This window comes from Mauremys reevesii, linkage group 9 (assembly GCF_016161935.1).
Source record: "Mauremys reevesii isolate NIE-2019 linkage group 9, ASM1616193v1, whole genome shotgun sequence".
Lineage (NCBI taxonomy): Eukaryota > Metazoa > Chordata > Testudines > Geoemydidae > Mauremys > Mauremys reevesii.
Genome location: NC_052631.1, coordinates 237750 through 257631, shown reverse-complemented (window position 1 = coordinate 257631; position 19882 = coordinate 237750). Strand labels below are relative to the sequence as shown.

The window sequence follows — 19882 nt, the reverse complement described above, 5'->3', positions numbered from 1 at the left end:
CTATGTAGAATAGAATTATTCCCATTTTACAGATGGGGGACTGAAGCGCAGGATGACTACGTGACTTGCCCAAGGTCATACAGGAAGTCTGTGGTAGGACAGGAAGTTAAACCCATGTCTCACTGGTCCTAGACTAATGTCCTAATCCCAGGACTATACTTGCTCTCAAAAACTCATTGATTTCTCTTTGGCAGTTCTTTCTCTTATAAACTACAAAACAAATCCAATTTAGCAAAAACAAACTCAAGTGAAAAATAGGGAGAATTTATTAAAAGCAGTGTTGATATTGATAAAAACAAACTATCCAAGACACTTAAACCCATTAATTGTAAAGATGTTTTGTGTCTGACTCCTCGTGTTTAAGATGGTGACTTAACATCAAATGAATTTTAGTTTATGTATCTTTCTTCTCTTATAAAAGGAGACAATCATTTTATTGAATTATTATTATTATTAATTATGCCTAAAGGCTCTAATTTAGATTGAGACCCCATGGTGCATATAAGAGACAGTCCCAAAGAGCTTTCATTCTAAATAGACAGGACACAGTGTGAGGGGGAAAAGGTACGTGGAAGGAAGAGATTTGCACTGGATCGCCCAGTACATCAGTAGCTAGCTGGGAATAGAACCCAGCTGTCCTGAATTGCAGTCCAATGTCCTTTCCACTACACAATGCTGCTTCTGTAATGTTTAATTCCCCCTCCCCAATATTTTGAACTTTATTACTTCGAACATGGACAGCATTACAGGAATAACTGCTGTTTATAGGATTTTGTTCATCTTATTGAAGAACTACTTCTGCATCTGAATTAGGGTTGGTGAACTATTCAAATCTGTACCTAATCCATACCATTTAAAAAAAAACTACTGACCACTTCTGAGGATCATCAGAATAGGTTAGAAAACCATTGTCTGATATCATTATTGTTTATGCAGTGTTGTTGTAGCCATGTTGATCCCAGGATATTAGAGAGACAAGGTGGGTGAGGTGTAACAGAAGTTGGTTCAATAAGATAGTACCTCACCCACCTTGTCTTTCTGATATCATTATGGTTAGCATGTTGGTTGATTAGACTAATAGAAAGCTATTTCCTACTTTGGCTAACAAGGTCAATGTGCTACAGAAAAAGCCTACTTCATTGAATTTTCTCTTGTGAAATATTCCATGTTGCCTGTTTATAGATTTTGAAGTGATTTTTCTCCTGTCTATAGTTACACTAAATATTTTGGTTATTCATGACTATATTTTTGTAAAGATGAGTGTTACAAAAAATTCTGTAGAATTTTAATGAGATCACAAACATAGTGTTTAAAGTGATTGTTGAAGAAACATTATGTTGTAGGGGAAAAAAAGAAAAGCTTATGATTTCTACACTGAGGAGGAGCTATTTATTATTCTTATATTTCCCAGGGCAAATTTGATTTCCACTGTGATGAGGGAGGAGAGTGGAGGAGAGAAGTAAAAAAAATAAAAAAATAAAAAATTCAGCTCAGTGACTGTGCCAGTCTCCCGCTGTAGATTTGCCTTAATCTTAAGTCACATGGTGTTTTAGGCAAGGTGGACAGTGTTGCTGTGGAACGCTTCTTTTTATCAGAAAGGTTTTAGAAGTGATCTGCAGATACTGAAGTCCAAACTAATCAACTGAAAGAAAAATTGCCTTGTTTTGACTGGACATTTTATGCTGGTAACATGTAAGTACAGCACTTCAGAAGATGTTGATAGTGAAAAGGATCCTATTATTTTACTGTCTCTATTTGTAGGTAAAATCAAGTGCATTTAGCACAGTTATATTAACACACACAGTGCTGCTTACGAACACAATCCGTTTATAGTAGGATTAGCATTGTGCATAATTATGTAAATAGAGTTATTTCTAATACAGATTACAAGTGGATCAAGAATTTGTAGCAAAATTCCTAGATAGTTTTTTTTCTTGTCTTTTACATTATTCTTTTCCCTCTTAAACATTACTTTAGGAAATGTGTTCTATATATTGCTCACTTCTACTACTGAATGCTTTATTTGATTCAGAACACAATAACTCCATATAATACCTATCTAGTTCTATTTTCATTTAAGAACTACCATTTATTTAAGTAGTGACTTCAGGTTACTAAGACAGACCTTTTATTAGGTTTAAAAGATCATCTTTTGTTCAGTAGTCTTTTAAACACAATAATAATATAATGTGAAGTTTTCTTTTGGTTATGGGGTAAAATTTATCTGGATTAATTAACATTTTCTTTGTTATTGCAAAAAGTGATTTTTGTATTTAATATGGTTAATTGATTTGTTTTGTTTTAAATAAAAACACTTATCTTTACAGCAAAATTCCACAGACGACATATTGAATTACTGTGCATTGAAACCACCCATGTAATCTTTATGTAAACTGAATATTTAGATGTATTTGTTTTTTTTCTGAATTCTAGAATCCAGATTCTGGTAAACTGATGAAATCACAATTCGTTAGAAATATTTTTCTTACTTTCTTTCTAAGTTGAAAAGAATTTTTCATTATTACTTTTTATATTTCAAAAAACGCCTATTAATGCAAACATGTGTAAGATATAATTTTAATAGGACAAAATTACTAGTAGTTAAGTTAGCATTTTAATTATTGTATTTAAAGAGGTTTATTTATATTTTAAATTTTGATAAAAATAGATTTTTGTTTTATCAAGCTCTCAACATCTTACCAAATAACTTAATTGCTGATATTTTGGGAAAATAAATGATTGTGTGATTTTTTTTCCCGTGTTACAGAATACAGTCGTTTTGAAGCTAAAATACATGACTTACGGGAGCAGATGATGAACAGTAGCATTAGCTCAGGATCAGGATCTCTGCGGACCAGCCAGAAGAGGTCCCTATATGTCAGGTAAGGATTTTCCTCCCCAAATTTCACACACACGCCTTTAAGCTTAAATACTTTTGCTTCTGAATTCAAGTGTGCATTCAAGTGTTCCATTTATTCATGAAATTGTACAAAATGCAGATATACAAAGACTTCAGTGAGATTTGATTTGCAGAAAATGAAATACACCTGCAAAAAAAATGTAACCATATATATCAAGCAAATGTGTTGTACTTTGCAAAACTATGGTAGTCTTCACCTTCTCAGCTACCTTTTAGGAGGGGGAAAAAAGGTATAATTTCATTATTTACCTTACATATTGAGAATATTTTGAAAATACTGTTTTCCTTATACAAACTCATTCAGAATCAGTTTTCATGTAACATAGTTCCTTCAGCCTGATTCAATTATATCTTAAGTTTATATATTAGTGGTTTCACAGTTTGTTGTATCATAATAATTTCCATAGCAGTCAGGAGAAGGAGCCAATGCACTGAAGGTAGTAAGCTATTTTACATGCACTAATATCTTCAGTAAATTTGTATACATGGAACAGAAAGCACAAAAAATGCAAAAAGAAAATGAAACCATGAAAAGAGTTTCAAATTATTAGGAAATGTGAGGTTTTTGTTGAAATGCAGATTCTTAATATGCAACTGAACTGTCATAGTAGCTTATCATACACTGTGACATGCGAATTATAGAATTTGGTTACAAAAGTATGCGCTAAAAACAAATCAGACTTTATTTGACCTGTTCATTTTGTAAGGGGTGATATATCAATATTAGACTAGTACAGCAAATTTCTGCTTGCCCAAGGCAATTTTACTTTAAACAGGTGAATAAAATATAACGAGTTTTTCATTATTATCAATAATGATTGCGAAGGGTAGGCAAGTACATTTTGTGTTTGTACTGGCAACATTTCATGAGTCTTTTGCAAGGCTTAACTATTACAATATTAGATAATTAAGACCAATTGACAAAACCTTAGCGTTATTCTAACTACTGCTTTTCTATTTTCTGGTATTGTATCCACCAGTGGCCCAGTCCTTCCTTTTATCTAGTTCATCTTTTCCAATTCTTCACTAAATGGTTCTCTCTTAATGCAGTCAGACTTTGTTGAGAAAATAGTTCTTTTAGAGCAGTGGTTCTTAACCAGGCATCCACGTACTCCTGGGGTTATGCAGAGGTCTTCCAGGGGGTACATCAACTCATCTAGATAGTTGCCTAGTTTTACAAGAGGCTACATAAAAAGCACTAGCGAAGTCAGTACAAACTAAAATTTCATACAATGATTTGTTATGCTGCTCTATATAATATACACTGAAATGTAAGTACAATATTTATATTCAATTCATTTATTTGATAGTTGTATGGTAAAAATGAGAAAGTAAGCAATTTTTCTGTAATGATGTGCTGTGACACTTTTGTATTTCATGTCTGATTTTGTAAGCAAGTACTTTATAAGTGAGTTAAAACTTGGGGTGTACACAAGACAAATCAGATTCCTGAAGGGGTACAGTAATCTGGAAAGGTTGAGAGCCACTGTTTTAGAGGATATGTTAAATTTGTTTATAAAATTCAGGCTTTAAATGTAAAACTGGATGGAGCTAGACAAAATTATAAGACTACTTAGCAGACCTGAGTTAACAGACAAGGTAGGGTTTGGGATGAAGAATGAAGTTTTCTAAATCTTTGGTTCCAAAACAGCTGTGTCCCTAAATTGTCTCAGAAAAGGTACCTTAATTAAAGAAAATATTACACAAGTCCAAATTCACTACCACCAATTGTTTTGACAATTGACTTGGATTTATAAGTTCAGAATAATAAAGAAATATGTAACTGAAAATTCCAAGATGTATTTTACTTCCACCATGTTTGAGAAAATAAATACTCTTTCTCAGGCTTTGGAGCAGCACGAGAGCCCGTTCACAGCAATAGTGCCATGTATGCTCTGTTACTCTTTGATGGGAGAAAAATCTTTGATGCTCCATGCAGTCTTGGGTCTATCAACCCTTTCAGATTTCATATCTCTGCTTCAGCAGTGCTGCAGATGAAGCCTTTGTAGAGTACATCTCCATGGTACCCAGGAAATGCGGACCTTCTGCAAGGACTCCTACCACCCATCTTTCCTTTCCCACTGTCTTGCAGCAGAACCACACTGTTTGTTTACCATGGGTTCAAAACCCCTCTATATTTATAAGTTGCTAGATATTAAGGCCATACAGGACTTTCCTAAAGTAATTACTGTTTGAACTAAAGGATGTATTTAGAAAAACATTCAGTCTTGACTTACCAGTTATGAGAAGTTCACTATTGCCCTTTATAAATTGTTCAAATGGTTAATTTATCCTCTCTCAAAAATCTGTAAATTACTTCTACTCTGAATTTGTCTAGGTTCAACTTCCAGACATTGGATCCTATTATACCTTTGTCAGATAGGCTGAAGAACCACTCATTCTAAAATTTCTTTTCCCCATGTGTAGATGCATGTTCAACTGTTGCAAATATATATAGCATCTTTGGCAAAAGAATTTGCTTTAATTTGCGATGTCTTGAGTTATATATCCAAAGGTACACTGTGGAATTAAAGTGAAAGATCTTGTTTTAAAGCTGACTGCATTTCAACAAAACAGTAAGGCTGAAAACTCCACTTAAAGCTTAAAGCCTCAGTTTAATATTAAATATTAGAAACATGGACATGAAATATATCAGCACAGTAAATATTTACAAATATATAAATCATAACAATATGTGCACATTTTTTTTATATCTGATAGTACTGAGTTATATATCTTTCCCAATAAAGAATTATGTGTACAGTCAACATGGTTATTCTGTTGGATACAGATAAATTGGTCTCTAAATGAAAAATTTATACTTCCTAGGTGCAAGTGATCACAATCTAATTTCATTTTCTGTGAGCAAACAGAATATAGTCCTGACCAGTAGCATCTACATTTGGTGCTTAAGGCCAAATTTCCACAGGTGAAATCAATTTTGAGCAAAATTCAAAAGGAGGAAATATTTAAATATAAAAATGTGAATGGTAATTGGAAATTAAAAATGTTTGTTTAAATATCCAAAAACCCCATAGTTCTTAAGTCTTTGGTTAAAAAATAAATCAGGGCAATGACAATTAATTTTAAAAAATTATATATATAACAAATGGGAAAATAAGGATGCTGATAGCAGTGAGTACAAATCAGCAGTTAAAAATGCTTACAGTTAATAAGGGAAGCTAAAGATATCAGTGAAAAAATCAGTGGTCAGTAGGATTAACAACAATAAGAAGGAATTATTTAAATAGATTGGGAACAGACAAAATCCTAGCAGTGTTATAGGTCTGATACTAGACTCAATCGTGATGTAAAAAATGCAGAATTATTCAACAAGTATTTCTGTTTTGAGCTCAGGAGGAGGAGGATGTGTTCATATATTATAGTGATAAGGAAATGCTTTCTATTCTGTCAGTCATTAAGGATGATATTAAACTTAGATTGTAAACTCTTTGGGGCAGGGGACTGTCTTTTGTATTCTATATTTGTACCGCTCCTGGTCCATGACTGGGCTCTTACGAACTGTGGTAATACAAACAATAAATAATAATAAAGTAACTGTTATAGTTAAACATTTTTAAATCCACAAGACTGGATAACTTACACTGATGATTATTAAGAAAATTGGCTGAGGAGCTCTCTGAACAATTAAGGTTGTTTTTTTCTTTTTTAAACAAATCTTGGAACAATCATGAAGTTCTGGAGAACTGGATAAAAGCCAGTGTTGTGCCAATTTAAAAGGGAAATTGGGATGATCCAAGAAACTTTTAGTCTGGTTAGCCTGCCTTCGGTACTAGGAAAAATCATGGAAAGGCTAGTATGGAATGCTGTCAGTACAGAATTAAAAGATAGTAATATTAATGCCATATTGATGAATGCCAGTACCCAATCAACATGGGTTTATGGAAAGCACACTCTTTGTGGACATAATATACTTATACTTCTGTAAGGCATTTAGCTTTGTCCTCCATAACATTCTCATATACATATATATATATATATATATATATATATATATATATATATATATATATATATATATATATATATATATGTGTGTATATAAAATTAGCATAATACAAAATCAGTGTAGTGCATATTAATAGATTTTAAATTTGTTAACTGATTGATCTCATAAAGTAATTATGAATGGAGAGTAGTCATCCAGTGGTGATGTTTGTGGTGGGGTCCTAAAGGTATCTGTTCTTGGCCCATGGTATTTAATATTTTTATCAGTGATTCAGAATAAAATATAAAATCAGTGCTGGTAAAATCTGTAGATGATACAAACATGGGTAGAGTGGTAAATATTGGTGAGGCCAAGTCATTATACAGACCAACCTGGATCAGTTAGTAAGGTGGGCTTATTTGAACAACATGCATTTTAACAAAGCCAAATGGAAGTCCAGGAACAAGGAATGTAAGTCACACTTATCGGAATGTACCCTTGTAAAGAGTGACTGAAAAGGACTTGGGTCAAAGCAGATAACCAGTTGAACATGCAGTGTGGTAACTATGACCCTTTAATGTAGCAGAAAAAGGCATTATGTGATCCAGTGGTTGGAAGCTGAAGCTGAAAAATTCAGACTAGAAATAAGGTATAATGAACCTTCTCAACAACTTACAGGGGTGCTTCCCAAGGGGTACCCAGGGTTGTGAAGCACCTTACTAGCATCTGCCCTTAGTGTGAGGAAGCCTTCTCTGTGCCTGCTAGGGTTCTGCACTCCATCTCCACAAGCCACTGGCAACATGAGCAGTCCCCTCTAGGCTACACAGGCCCAGTTGTCTCTCTACAAGTTAGCAGGAGGCACGCTCTAACCTCCAAGCTGTCTGAGCATCAAATTGGAGTGCCCAGTCCCAGATCCACCGGACACTCACAGATTCGCTGCTTCCAAAGAAACAGTATACCCCAGCTTACCCGTTCCACCTCAGATAACCGCTACACTTAACACAGAGCACTTTGGTTTACTTAATACAGGTTTATTAATCAAAGCATAGAGATTCAAGTAATAGCAGGTAGAAGTATTGGAAACAAATGGTTATCTATTAAATAAAATCATAACATGCATTCTAAAGCCTAGACGTAATTAACAAAATATTCTCATGTCTACTGAAGTATTTCTCACCAGCGCTTCATAGACAGGCTGTCTGTGGCCCTTTTTTCATGGGACAGCCACACTGTTAGCTTGCCTCCTGGGTGAAGGATAAAATCTTGCCCCCGTCCACTTTTTTTATGCAGTTACAGGCTATTGTCTCTTAACCCTCTTCCAAGACTTACCTTTTACATCTCTCTCAAAGTATTTCCCTTAGAAACATCTTGCAATAATTATGACAACCAGTGGGCTACTGGCCCTTGGTAGAGATCTCATATGCCACCCTTTTGTGAACTGCTATGAAGATATCAGACCGTAGTTATCTATGCAAAACCCTATGGACCCCTGAGCCTCTGCCTGTTGTCACCTGGAAGTCCCTGGGTCACACTTACGTAGGGATGTTATGGATTCTCCATCACCTGAAGTCTTTAAATCAGGATTAGATATCTTATTAAAAGATATGCTATAGTTCAAACTAAAGTTATGAACTTACTTTAAAAATCACTGAGTGAAGTTTTTTGCCCAGTGTAATGAAGGAACTCAGACTAGTTGATCATAATCCCTTCTAGCCTTAAAATGCATGAATTTATGCGAAGTGCCACCAGAGAGGTGATAAGACTCCCCCAAATAGACCATGCATCAGAATTGCCAACCCCATGCATTCAAAAATCATGAGTCTGGCTTCAGAAAATTGAGAGATTAGCTTTAAAAATAATGAGATTTAAGACAAATATTATGGTTCTTCTAATTTGATTTTTGGTGTTTGAGCCTTTAGGTTGTACACAGGTCATATTTTCAACCTTTTCCTCCACAGTCACAAATTCTAGGAACTTTTCTTTTTAACGAAAGCTAAGGTTTTCACTTACTCACTTGCCTCCAGGGTTGTGGCTTTAAATAAAACACCAAGCAGCATGAGACTTGTGATTAAGCTGTTCTATCCATATCTATCTTACGTGACTTCTTTGAGAGCAACTACTATGACTCAGTACAGGCCAACCAAACATTCTGCATTCAGTAAAAATTTACAATAATTCAGTAGTCCTGTGTTTTAAAGATACTCAAAACCAAAAAAGTAATTTAAAATGGGCTCTTCTGGGTGATTTGCTTATTGGAAAATATGAGGTTTCTTCAGACATGTCTGTTTTGTGCCTGCCAGTCCTCTATACTTAATGATTTTTTTCTGAATTTAGAGCTCTCTTTGACTACGACAAGACTAAAGACAGTGGTCTTCCCAGTCAGGGACTGAACTTCAAATTTGGCGACATCCTCCATGTCATTAATGCTTCTGATGATGAGTGGTGGCAGGCACGGCAGGTGACACCAGATGGAGAAAGTGATGAAACTGGAGTGATTCCGAGCAAACGAAGGTATATTTCATGGTATTTGTTCAGTCTGAGATATTTGCCATTGAAATAGTGGTTGCATTTGTAATCATGCACAAATTAAGTAGTGTCTCATCTCAATTTAATGGTCCCTCATACGCTCCTCCAAAGTGTTTTTATGAGAAGAGTATGCCAGTCAGCACTACACTAGATGATTACATATTAGTAAGAGATATTTGCAGCCTCCGGGTTAGAGCACATGGCTGAAGACAGGAGACCTGGGTTCTATTTCCAACTCTCACTTTGTGAATGTCACTTAACCTCTTTGTGCTGCCATTAAAAGTGGGTTTAATCGTGCTTCATTTCCTTTAATTGCTTTGACATCTACAAATTAAGAAGTAAAAAGTAATACTGTTTCTTATGGAGTTGTTGGTCATGACTCCAGAGTTAGTCAAGTCAGAAGTTTTCAATTTAACAAGAGCTTTAAGCCTTTATTTTGTGACAATCTCAATAAAATGACAAAAAAATGAAACATCGTAAACTTTGTGTACTATTTTAATTTTTCATGGTGGTTTAATGAAAATTGGGATGATACCGAAAAAAATAGTAATTTTAGATTGACCCTTTTTCAAAGTTTTTCTTAGGATTTGTTTCTTGGGGGGTTGGGGAGGAGGGGAAGATATCCTTTGCAAGAAATCTATCACTCTGATATCTATGCAATGCTCAACATGTTGCTCTTTGTGTGCTGAATAATACAATATAATTTATATTGAAGATATTTATCTGTGACATGAGTTTTAACTTTTTCTCAATAACTGAAAAGAAATCAAGCTGCACCTGCTATATTTAGCAGTGATGATGTAACGCATCCACTTCGAGAGGGAAAGAGATGTCTGGAGGAAAGTTCATTGAGCTCGGAAACAGGCGCCCATGAGTTCAAAATCTCTGACAGTGGTTTTTTTTTTCCCGTGCACTTCATCAATCTTATTATTTCCAAGATCTTCTCTCTTAGGCCAAACTCCTTCTCAGATTATTCGATTTCTGACCACTAACCCACTATCTTCTCCCAGAGCCAAAGCTAGAAACCAGGATTCGTGCTCTATAGTATGCTATGCTGTCTCCCAAGTAGTTGTGTCACCCAGTTGGAAGCTGTGTATCACGCCTTCCCTCCTCTGATGGCTGAACTAAATACAGAATAGCAATTACTCTTGTAGCTCGAGTGCTAGAGTCCTGAACTGGGGATGTCAGTGTCCACAGATCAGAGCTTGCTGATGACTCAGGTGCAGGTGACTTTGTTTTTCAAGTTTTCTGTTTTAAAACAACTGGTTTATTTAATTCACTCTATAAGAAAACATCCTGTAGCATACATTTGTAATTAAAGAATTATTATAATCTGTAAATAATGGCCTGCCACGCCAAAATACAGGTGAAAAATACATTTGACATTTGTATGTCTAAAAAGAATATCCAAGTTGTTGTTATCAATGCTAATGCAGATTTTGGAAGAGTTGTTAAATCTCAGCCTTCAGGGTTTAAGAAAATATTTAACTAATGGGATTAGAAGATCTAATACAGACTGCAGATTATCTCACATTTGCCCAAAGTAGGGTTTCTTGCACCCCTCTGGTGCTGGGTACTGTTAGAGGCAGGATAGTGGACAAATGAACCATGGTTCTGATCCAGTATGGCAAAACCCATATTGCTGTGTAGATGTTTCACAACCCAGCCATTTATCATTTTTTATGTTGGTATCTGCCTATTAAAATATATAACTTTTATGTATGAACTGTCATTTTTACTGTATTAGAAATTTGGGCCCTAGTCCTGCTGTTGAATTCATGTTGGTCCCATTGTAAGATTGGGGCTTTATTCTGTTTCACAGCTTCTTAGTAGTTGGAGTTTTATAACAAATGTATCAGTCGGTTATGGAAGTGTGATCTTACATGGTTTTACTGAAAGAAATTAAAAAGAGGCCAGCCCAAATTGTGGGGCAGGAAGGATAAGCCACATCCCATTTGAAATCACTGTACCTGTCTGCCACTGGCAACTTTTCCTTGTTGGAAGACAAGCAATGGCAAAGAGTGGGATTGGCCAGCAGGCCAGCATAGGAGGCCTGTAAAAGGCAGTATGAGGCAGAAGCAGGCCTCTTCTTGCTCCATCCCAGCCTCACTATCCCCTTGGCTAATCATTTGAACAGCTACAGGCAGGGTGGATTTGATTTAAATCAAATTTATTTAAATCGTGTTTTAAATCACTAGTTAGGAAGACTCGATTTAATCATGGATTTCTACATAAAAGCACATTCTTGTTGGTTAAAAAAAACAAGGAATCCAGCAGCACCTTAAACACTAACCGATTTATTTGGGCATAAGCTTTCGTCGGTAAAAAACCTACTTCTTCAGATGTATGGAGTGAAAATTACAGATGCAGGCATTTTTATACTGACACATGAAGAGAAGGGAATTACTTTACAAGTGGAGAACCAGTGTTGTCAGGACCAATTCTGTCAGGGTGGATGTAGTCTACTCCCAATAAATACCAGGAAAGGGAAAGTTGCTTTTGTAGTGAACTAGCTACTCCCAGTCCCTATTCAAGCCCAAATTAATGGTGTTACATTTGCAAATGAATTTTAGTTCTGCAGTTTCTCTTTGAAGCAGGGCCGGCTCCAGGGGTTTTGCTGCTCCAAGCAGCGCGCGCACAAAAAAAAAAAAAAGGCTGCGATCATGATCTGTGGCAATTCAGCGGGAGGTCCTTCACTCCGACCAGGAGTGAGGGACCCTCCGCCGAATTGCCGCCGAATACCTGGACTTGCCGCCCCTTTCCGGAGTGGCTGCCCCAAGCACCTGCCTGATAAGCTGTTGTCTGGAGCCGGCCCTGCTTTGAAGTCTGTTTTTCAAGTTTTTTTGTTCAAGTATGAATACTTTTAAATCAGTTACAGAATGTCCAGGGAGATTGAAGTGTTCTGCTACTGGCTTTTGTATGTTACCATTCCTAATGCCCGATTTGCGTCCATTTATTCTTTTACATAGAGACTGTCCGATTTCGCCAATGTACATGGCAGAGGGGCATCGCTGGCACATGATTCTTGTTGGTTGTTATAACCTTAATACATATTCTTCACAACTCAGAGATAGATGTAGGTTTCATTTTTAGAAGGTACACACTATACATTTTTAAAGTGATTTGTTTTGAAAACTTTTCAGATCAGTTTTACAGCTATATCACAAAATGAATGATTGTTTGGTTATTTCATTTACCAAAGATAATTGTAGCAGATATTTATGAAGTAATTGGGTGAACTATCTCCAGTTCAACAGGTTCATCATTAATATTTGGAGTATTTTCTTGCCAGGCTGTATTAAGAGGAGAACATCACCAGACATTTAAATTGTTTTATTTAACTAAAACAACGTTATGTATTCTGGATTTTTATTTTTCAACAGCAAACAGAATATTTTAACAAAACAAGCATATGAATTTTTGAGTTTAGTTAATCATTTAAGTTTTTTAAAATCAGGTTTGTTTTTGTTCAAATTGTTTTTAAACTAAAATATTTAAATGAAATATTTAAAAACAAAAATTAAAACGACTGTCAGCCAGGTCAACATGAGAAATTTAAAATATTGGCTTCTGCAGCAAACTCGGTCATCTTCACCTTCATTTTCCTGTTACTGCTGTTAAAAGTGAGATTATCACTTAAACCAGGGGTAGGCAACCTATGGCACGTGTGCCGAAGGCGGCACGTGAGCAGATTTTCAGGGACACTCACACTGCCCAGGTCCTGGCCACTAGTCTGGGGGGTTCTGCATTTTAATTTAATTTTAAATGAAGCTTCTTAAACATTTTAAAAACCTTATTTACTTTACATACAACAATAGTTTAGTATATATTATAGACTTATAGAATGAGACCTTCTAAAAACGTTAAAATGTATTACTGGCACGCGAAACCTTAAGTTAGAGTGAATAAATGAAGATTCGGCACACCACTTCTGAAATGTTGCCGACATCTGACTTAAACAGTCTCAGAATCCAAATGCTTAAGTGACTTCCACCAGTTCACTGGTGTGACTTCCTTTAAAACATCATCAACAAACATATTTCTTGAACGGTTCACCCTTAGCTCTGAGGTTTATTATAGTTGGCATTATGGAGGGATGATAGTTGGATGTCCATGTCATAGCCAACTCCTCCTCTTCAGCAGTTAAGGTTTGACACTGGTACCGAGTATTGAGAATATTTGCAAGAAAATGAGCTGGAAATAGTGCTTGTCCCATTCATTTTTTTAATGCTTGTAATTTAACTCTGTCATTGCATATTTCTCTTTTTAAGAACTCACTCAGTTCCTTCCAAATTTCAACAGCATCAGCAATAAAACAGTTATTTCCCTGCATTTTGTTCAAGGCTACAGAAATAGGCTTCAGGGTACTCGGCATGTGTTCAACATTTCTCGTAAAGGTAATAATTGGAGATATACAAATCTCCTAGAACTGGAAGGGACCTCGAAAGGTCATTGAGTCCAGCCCCCTGCGCCTTCACTAGCAGGACCAATTTTTGCCCCAGATCCCTAAGTGGCCTCCTCAAGGATTGAACTCACAACCCTGGGTTTAGCAGGCCAATGCTCAAACCACTGAGCTATCCCTCCCTCCAATGTTGAGAACTTTGGCTGTGACAGTGCCATCTAATTTTTCAGGATTTTGTTCACAAACTGTCATCAGTTAGGCCAGTTCTTGATATAGTGCTCAAAACAGTCTACTACTGAGTTCCATCGCACATCTTGTGAGAGAGTTAGCTTGATTCCTCCCACTTTTTCAGAGCAGCTGCTGCAAAGTGGTTGTTACGGAAATATTTTGCAATTTCAACATCATTAGCCTTTATTTCTGGAACACTGAAGTCTTTGGCTAGGAGGTGCATCAAATGAGCACTGCAACCGTACATTATTAGCTTGGGACTCTATTCTAAATAATTTCTTCTCAGCTTGGATACATTTGCAGCATTGTCTGTGACCAAGCTGCATACTAGACATTTGAATTTTTTTTCACAGTTTGTTATAGCTTTTACTGCAACTTCTTGTCAGTATTCCGCTGTGTGTGCATTTCCTGATGTATCAATTGTTTCTGTAAGGAAGACATTCCCATCTTCTATTGTCACACAAGCACATACAACAGGATCATTGTGGACATTGCTCCACCCATCAAGATTCAGGTTAACAATTTCACCCTCTATACCTTTTGCACACTGCTCAATTTCTTTCATACACTTTATCCAGCAATTTGCCTGCGACATCTGTACAATATGCTGTGTGGACTGCATCATGGTCTTCATAACTGAACCATGTTAATGAAGTGGGGGTTCTCAATCCTACGGAAAGGAGAGTTTGTTGCATAAACAAACCGGGCAATTTTTTCATCAATTATCTCTTTTTGTAATCTGCTGGTTCTTATAAAAAACTTATCTATGGTTGTTTCTGGACGATGGAGTTTTTTTTTTCTTTTTGCTACAGGTGATATACTGTGGCTATGTGACCTACATGGTGTGACTGAAATACTATCATTGGCAGATAACTCTGAAACTATAGAAAATGATGGTGATCTTGAAAGTGGATAGTCTTCAGAATCCTGTATGTTCAGGATGAAGTCTCCTAAACAAAATAAGTCAATGCAGTTATTTAATCATTATTACCATACTGCTCATTTAGTATTACTCGTTATATTCACTGACACTCAGTACTACTTTAAAGGTGAAATTGTAAAAGGAAGATCTGCCTTTTTCAGCTATTTATTTTTTATCACAACTATATTTTTTGCTCAAACATGAGAATTCAAGAATAGCGCAGAAGGAAGACAGGCAGTCCTTAAGAAAGAAGTATGAAATAAAGTTTACCAACCTGAAGATCCTGCATGTTCAGACATGTTCCTTTCATCATCTTCAATGCAACTTCCTCCTGAGAAGGAACACTTCTCATGATGTTGTTTCATTCAAGCAAGCAGGCCTTGCATTTCTTTGTTTAACCATTTGCATTTTGCACGCATGCCTGTCTTACCCACAGGTAGAGGAACTTCATTAAAATATTCCCACACTGGGTCTCTTATGGTCTGCTGCCATTATAGATTTTCCCTTCTTGTGAGAGAGTGGTATGGTAGATCTCAAATCAGTTAAGGCTACACTCAGAAAGACCTCAAGACTTCTGGAATATGCTGCTCAAACAGTTTCACTTTTGTTTCTGCTGCCTGTCCCTCCCATCTCACATTTATCACCAGACTTCTTCTCCTTGTCCAGATCTATTCCACCCCCAACTATCTTCTATTCAATGAACTTTTTTGAAACTCTGCACTTTGAGAAAGAGGTAAGGGATTGACTCTGTGTACACAAATGTGCAGAGGGACAATAGGGCTGAGGTCTGTTATTTCTCACCTCTGTATATTATTTATCTGTTTAAAAACATTTTTGCTGTTAACAAGCATGTTATCTCTGGAGACACAAATCCACAGTTTGAGAACTTCAAAACTAAGCATCTCTGAAGGTATCTTCTAGACTGAGCACCGAGTCCTATTGGGTAGATAGAAAGATTAACATAAATAATCTATACAGAAGCCCCTGGAACCCCATAAGAATTGGTCCCTAATCCATGACTACTGGAACTCATTTACAAAATTTTCTTAGGGTTTCTTATATTGTCTCATACTATAGAATTATAATTTATAATCCCTATTCCATGATGAGATATCTTTGAGCTATAATGTATCTTAATTAAAACTTTAAATAGGTTTTTTCCTCAAAAAGTATTTTATCAAAAAAATTAAATAAAACTGATTTTTTTTTTAATCATTGATTTTTATCCACCCTGGCTATAGGCCTGAGTCAGTCCTGGGAAATGACAGGATGCTCTGGATTTGGGTATCAACAGTGAAGGAAGGAAAGCGAGAGCTCAGCATAGCTGTTGCTTTCCTTCATTTAACTCTGTTGCCTGGACAGAGTGCCTTAAGGAGTTTCCTTGGTTTAAACTAAAGAATAATAAGAAAGTTGTGTCCTCATAGCTAAAAGATTCTAATTTGTCTCTGTCCTTATTGGATCCCTGCCATTCAGAACCTACAGTATATTGTTTGAGAATTAAAATTAATTTTTCTCATATTGCCCTGTGCAGACTGAATATGTGTATGTGTGCACACCTCATCCCATCATGCTGGAAGCACATCTTCAACAGATTATTAGAATATGAAAGCTGTAGTATTTTATAGCATTAGGATTGGCAGTATAAGGATCAGGTTGAGAGAGTGACATTTTTTCATTTTTCTCACAGGGTTGAGAAGAAAGAAAGAGCCCGCTTAAAGACAGTGAAATTTAATTCCAAAATGAGAGGAGATAAAGGGGTGAGTTTATGAAATGTTCATTACTTTTTTAATTAATATGGAAGGTAACATTCTTGACTGGCTTATGTATGTGGATTTAACTTTCCTTATTTAATTATAACAGTTAAAAATTAAAACGTCTGTCAGACAAAACTTGTTCATTCTAAAAATTATTATTTAAGAAATGGTAATTTTTAGGGCTGTCAAGCGATTAAAAAATTAATCACACTTTTAAAATTGCACTGTTAGTAATAGAATACCATTTATTTAAATATTTTTGGATGTTTTCTACATTTTCAAATATATTGATTTCAGTTATAACACAGAATACAAAGTGTACGTTGCTCACTTTATATTTATTTTTGATTACAAGTATTTGCACAGTAAAAAAACAAAAGAAATAGTATTTTTCAATTCACCTAATACAAGTACTGTAATGCAATCTCCTTATCATGAAAGTTGAACTGACAAATGTAGAATTATGTACAAAAAAGCCTGCATTCAAAAATAAAACAATGTAAAATTTTAGAGCCAGCAAGTCCACTCAGTCCTACTTCTTGTTCAGCCAATCATTCAGGCAAACAAGTTTGTTTATATTTGCATGAAATAATGCTGCCTGCTTCTTGTTTACAATGTCACATGAAAATGAGAACAGGCGTTCTCATGGCACTGTTGTAGCTGGTGTTGCAAGATATTTACGTGCCAGATGCGTTAAAGATTCCCATGTCCCTTCACGCTTCAACCACCATTCCAGAAGACATGCGTCCATGCTGATGATGGCTTCTGTTCGATAACAATCCAGAGCAGTGCGGACAGACGCATGTTCATTTTCGTTATCTGAGTCAGATGCCACCAGGAGAAGGTTGATTTTCTTTTTCGGTGGTTTGAATTCTGTAGTTTCCGCATCCAAGTGTTGCTCTTTTAAGACTTCTGAAAGCAAGCTTGGAAGGAGTGGACTCACCCCTGCAGTGCCTCCTTCTGGTCGTCCATGGGAATTAGCTCTTCCAGCGTCCTGGATCACCCCCTGCAGGCTGGTGATCCACCTTACCGCTGGCCCCCATGTCCCTCCCAGGACCCCGGTGCCCCTTTCTCTGGGTGGGTGCCCCTGTGGCAGTACATCCACACTCTGGGTCTCCCCACCCAGGGGAACCCCCACCCACTAACCCCACCTCCCTTCAGTGTAAGGCTACTGCCAGTCACCATCTAGCCCCACTCCCTGGAGCATACTGCAGAATAGTCCACTCCTCACAGGCAGAGACAAATTAGAACAATATGTGCCGGGTCATTATCCGAGACTGCTATAACAGGAAATATATGGCAGATTGTGGGTAAAACAGAGCAGGGGACATACAGTTCTTCCCCAAGGAGTTCAGTCAGAAATTTAATTAATGCTTATTTTTTTTACTGAGCGTCAGCAAAGAAGCATATCCTCTGGAATGGTGGCTGTAGCATGAAGGGGCATATGAATGGTTAGCATATCTAGCACGTAAATACCTTGCAATGCCGGTTACAAAAGTCAGGGGTGGCTCTAGGTATTTTGCTGCCCCAAGCATGGCAGGCAGGCTGCCTTCAGTGGCTTGCCTGAGGGAGTTCCCCGGTCCCGCGGATTCAGCGGCACGCCTGCGAGAGGTCCGCCGAAGCCGCGGGACCAGCAGACTCATGTAACAAAAAAAATCTACATTTGTAAGTTGTTCTTTCATGACAAAAAGATTGCGCTACAGTACTTGTATGAGGTGAATTGAAAAATACTATTTTGTTTATAATTTTTACAGTGCAAATATTTGTAAGCAAAAATATTATACACTTTGATTTCAAGTATAACACAGAATACAATATATATGAAAATGTAGAAAACCATCCAAAATATTTAATAAGTTTCAATTGGTATTTTATTATTTAATAGTGCAATTAAAACTGCAATTAATAGCAATTAATTTTTTTGAGTTAATCACATGAGTTAACTATGATTAATCGACAACTCTAGTAATTTTATAAACAAATCTGATTCAGTTTTGCCAGTGTTCCCAAATGCGTCTGAAAAACTAGGTTAGGAGTGAATGTTGTTGTTAATATTCAGATAGAGCCATAAATAGAAATGGTCCTATATGGTGATAGATTAATGCCAAAAAAAATCATGTAGTATTTGAAAGCTATGGATTTTTAATGGGACCAGAGCCTTAATGGTCTCTTTTGGAAGAGAGAGTGACTTTGCTCCTTCATTTTAAACAGTGGCTACCCTATACAGTAATTTTTTAATAATGAAGTCTAAACAGTTTTTGTCAGTAGGTCTGTCTGAGGATAATAAACCTACATTTTGAGTCACTTAAGGACTATGTGAGAAAGATTCTCATTGTCAGTTAACAAAAACTCTAGGTTAACATTTATTGGTTCATTTGTTATTGGTTCATCAGAAACTGAAGGGCAGTTTATGCATGTCAAAAACTGTTGTTTTAGAGGACAAAATAGTAAAAATTCACCCTGAGGTAATATTTAGGAAACTAATGTTTCACCAAATTATTACAAATGCTCAGAATTGTAATGCATGACCATCCAAAATAGTCTCAGGAAAAATCTGTTACTACTATTTTTAAAACAGCCTCACCATTTTTCAGATTTTAGAATATAATTATATTCTGCAATGATTTAGATCATTTTGAGCCGTGAGTGAATCATGGAATCGTAAAACTGGAAGGAACTACAAGATGTCATGTAGTTCAGTCCCCTGCACTCATGGCAGAACTAAGTATTATCTAGACCATCCCTGACAGGTGTTTGTCTAACCTGCTCTTTAAAACCTCCAATGATGAAGATTCCACAACCTCCCTAGGTAATTTATTCCAGTGCTTAACTACCGTGACAGAAAGTTTTTCCTAATGTCCAATCTAAACCGCCCTTGCTGCAATTTAAGCCCATTGCTTCTTGTCCTATTCTTATTGGTTAAGGAGAACAATGTTTCTCCCTCCTCCTTGTAACAACCTTTTATGTACTTGAAAAGTATGTTATGTCCCCTCCCGGTCTCCTCTTTTTGAGACTAAACAAACCCTACTTTTTCAGTCTTCCCTCATAGATCATGTTTTCTAGACCTTTAATCATTTTTGTTGCTCTTCTCTGGACTTTCTCCAATTTGTCCATATCTTTCCTAAATACTCCAGTTTTACAATCAAATCAACCCCCTAAAATCGGGATTGTAACAGATGTT

The 19882-nt window shown here is 36.3% G+C and overlaps 1 protein-coding gene across 15 annotated transcripts in view; it reads left to right on the top strand.

Annotated features, from left to right (window-relative positions):
• The window catches only part of DLG1 (discs large MAGUK scaffold protein 1), a 344209-nt gene that overhangs the window by 273636 nt on the left and 50691 nt on the right, over window positions 1–19882 (top strand). For 14 of the 15 annotated variants that reach the window (XM_039489073.1, XM_039489067.1, XM_039489063.1 and 11 more), the window contains 3 exons: window positions 2768–2882; window positions 9204–9380; window positions 16635–16704. In XM_039489073.1, coding sequence (XP_039345007.1) covers window positions 2768–2882; window positions 9204–9380; window positions 16635–16704 — 362 coding nt within the window. Of the gene's footprint in view, window positions 1–1587; window positions 1693–2767; window positions 2883–9203; window positions 9381–16634; window positions 16705–19882 lie in introns of those variants that run through there. The other variant, XM_039489072.1, reaches the window with a different exon arrangement.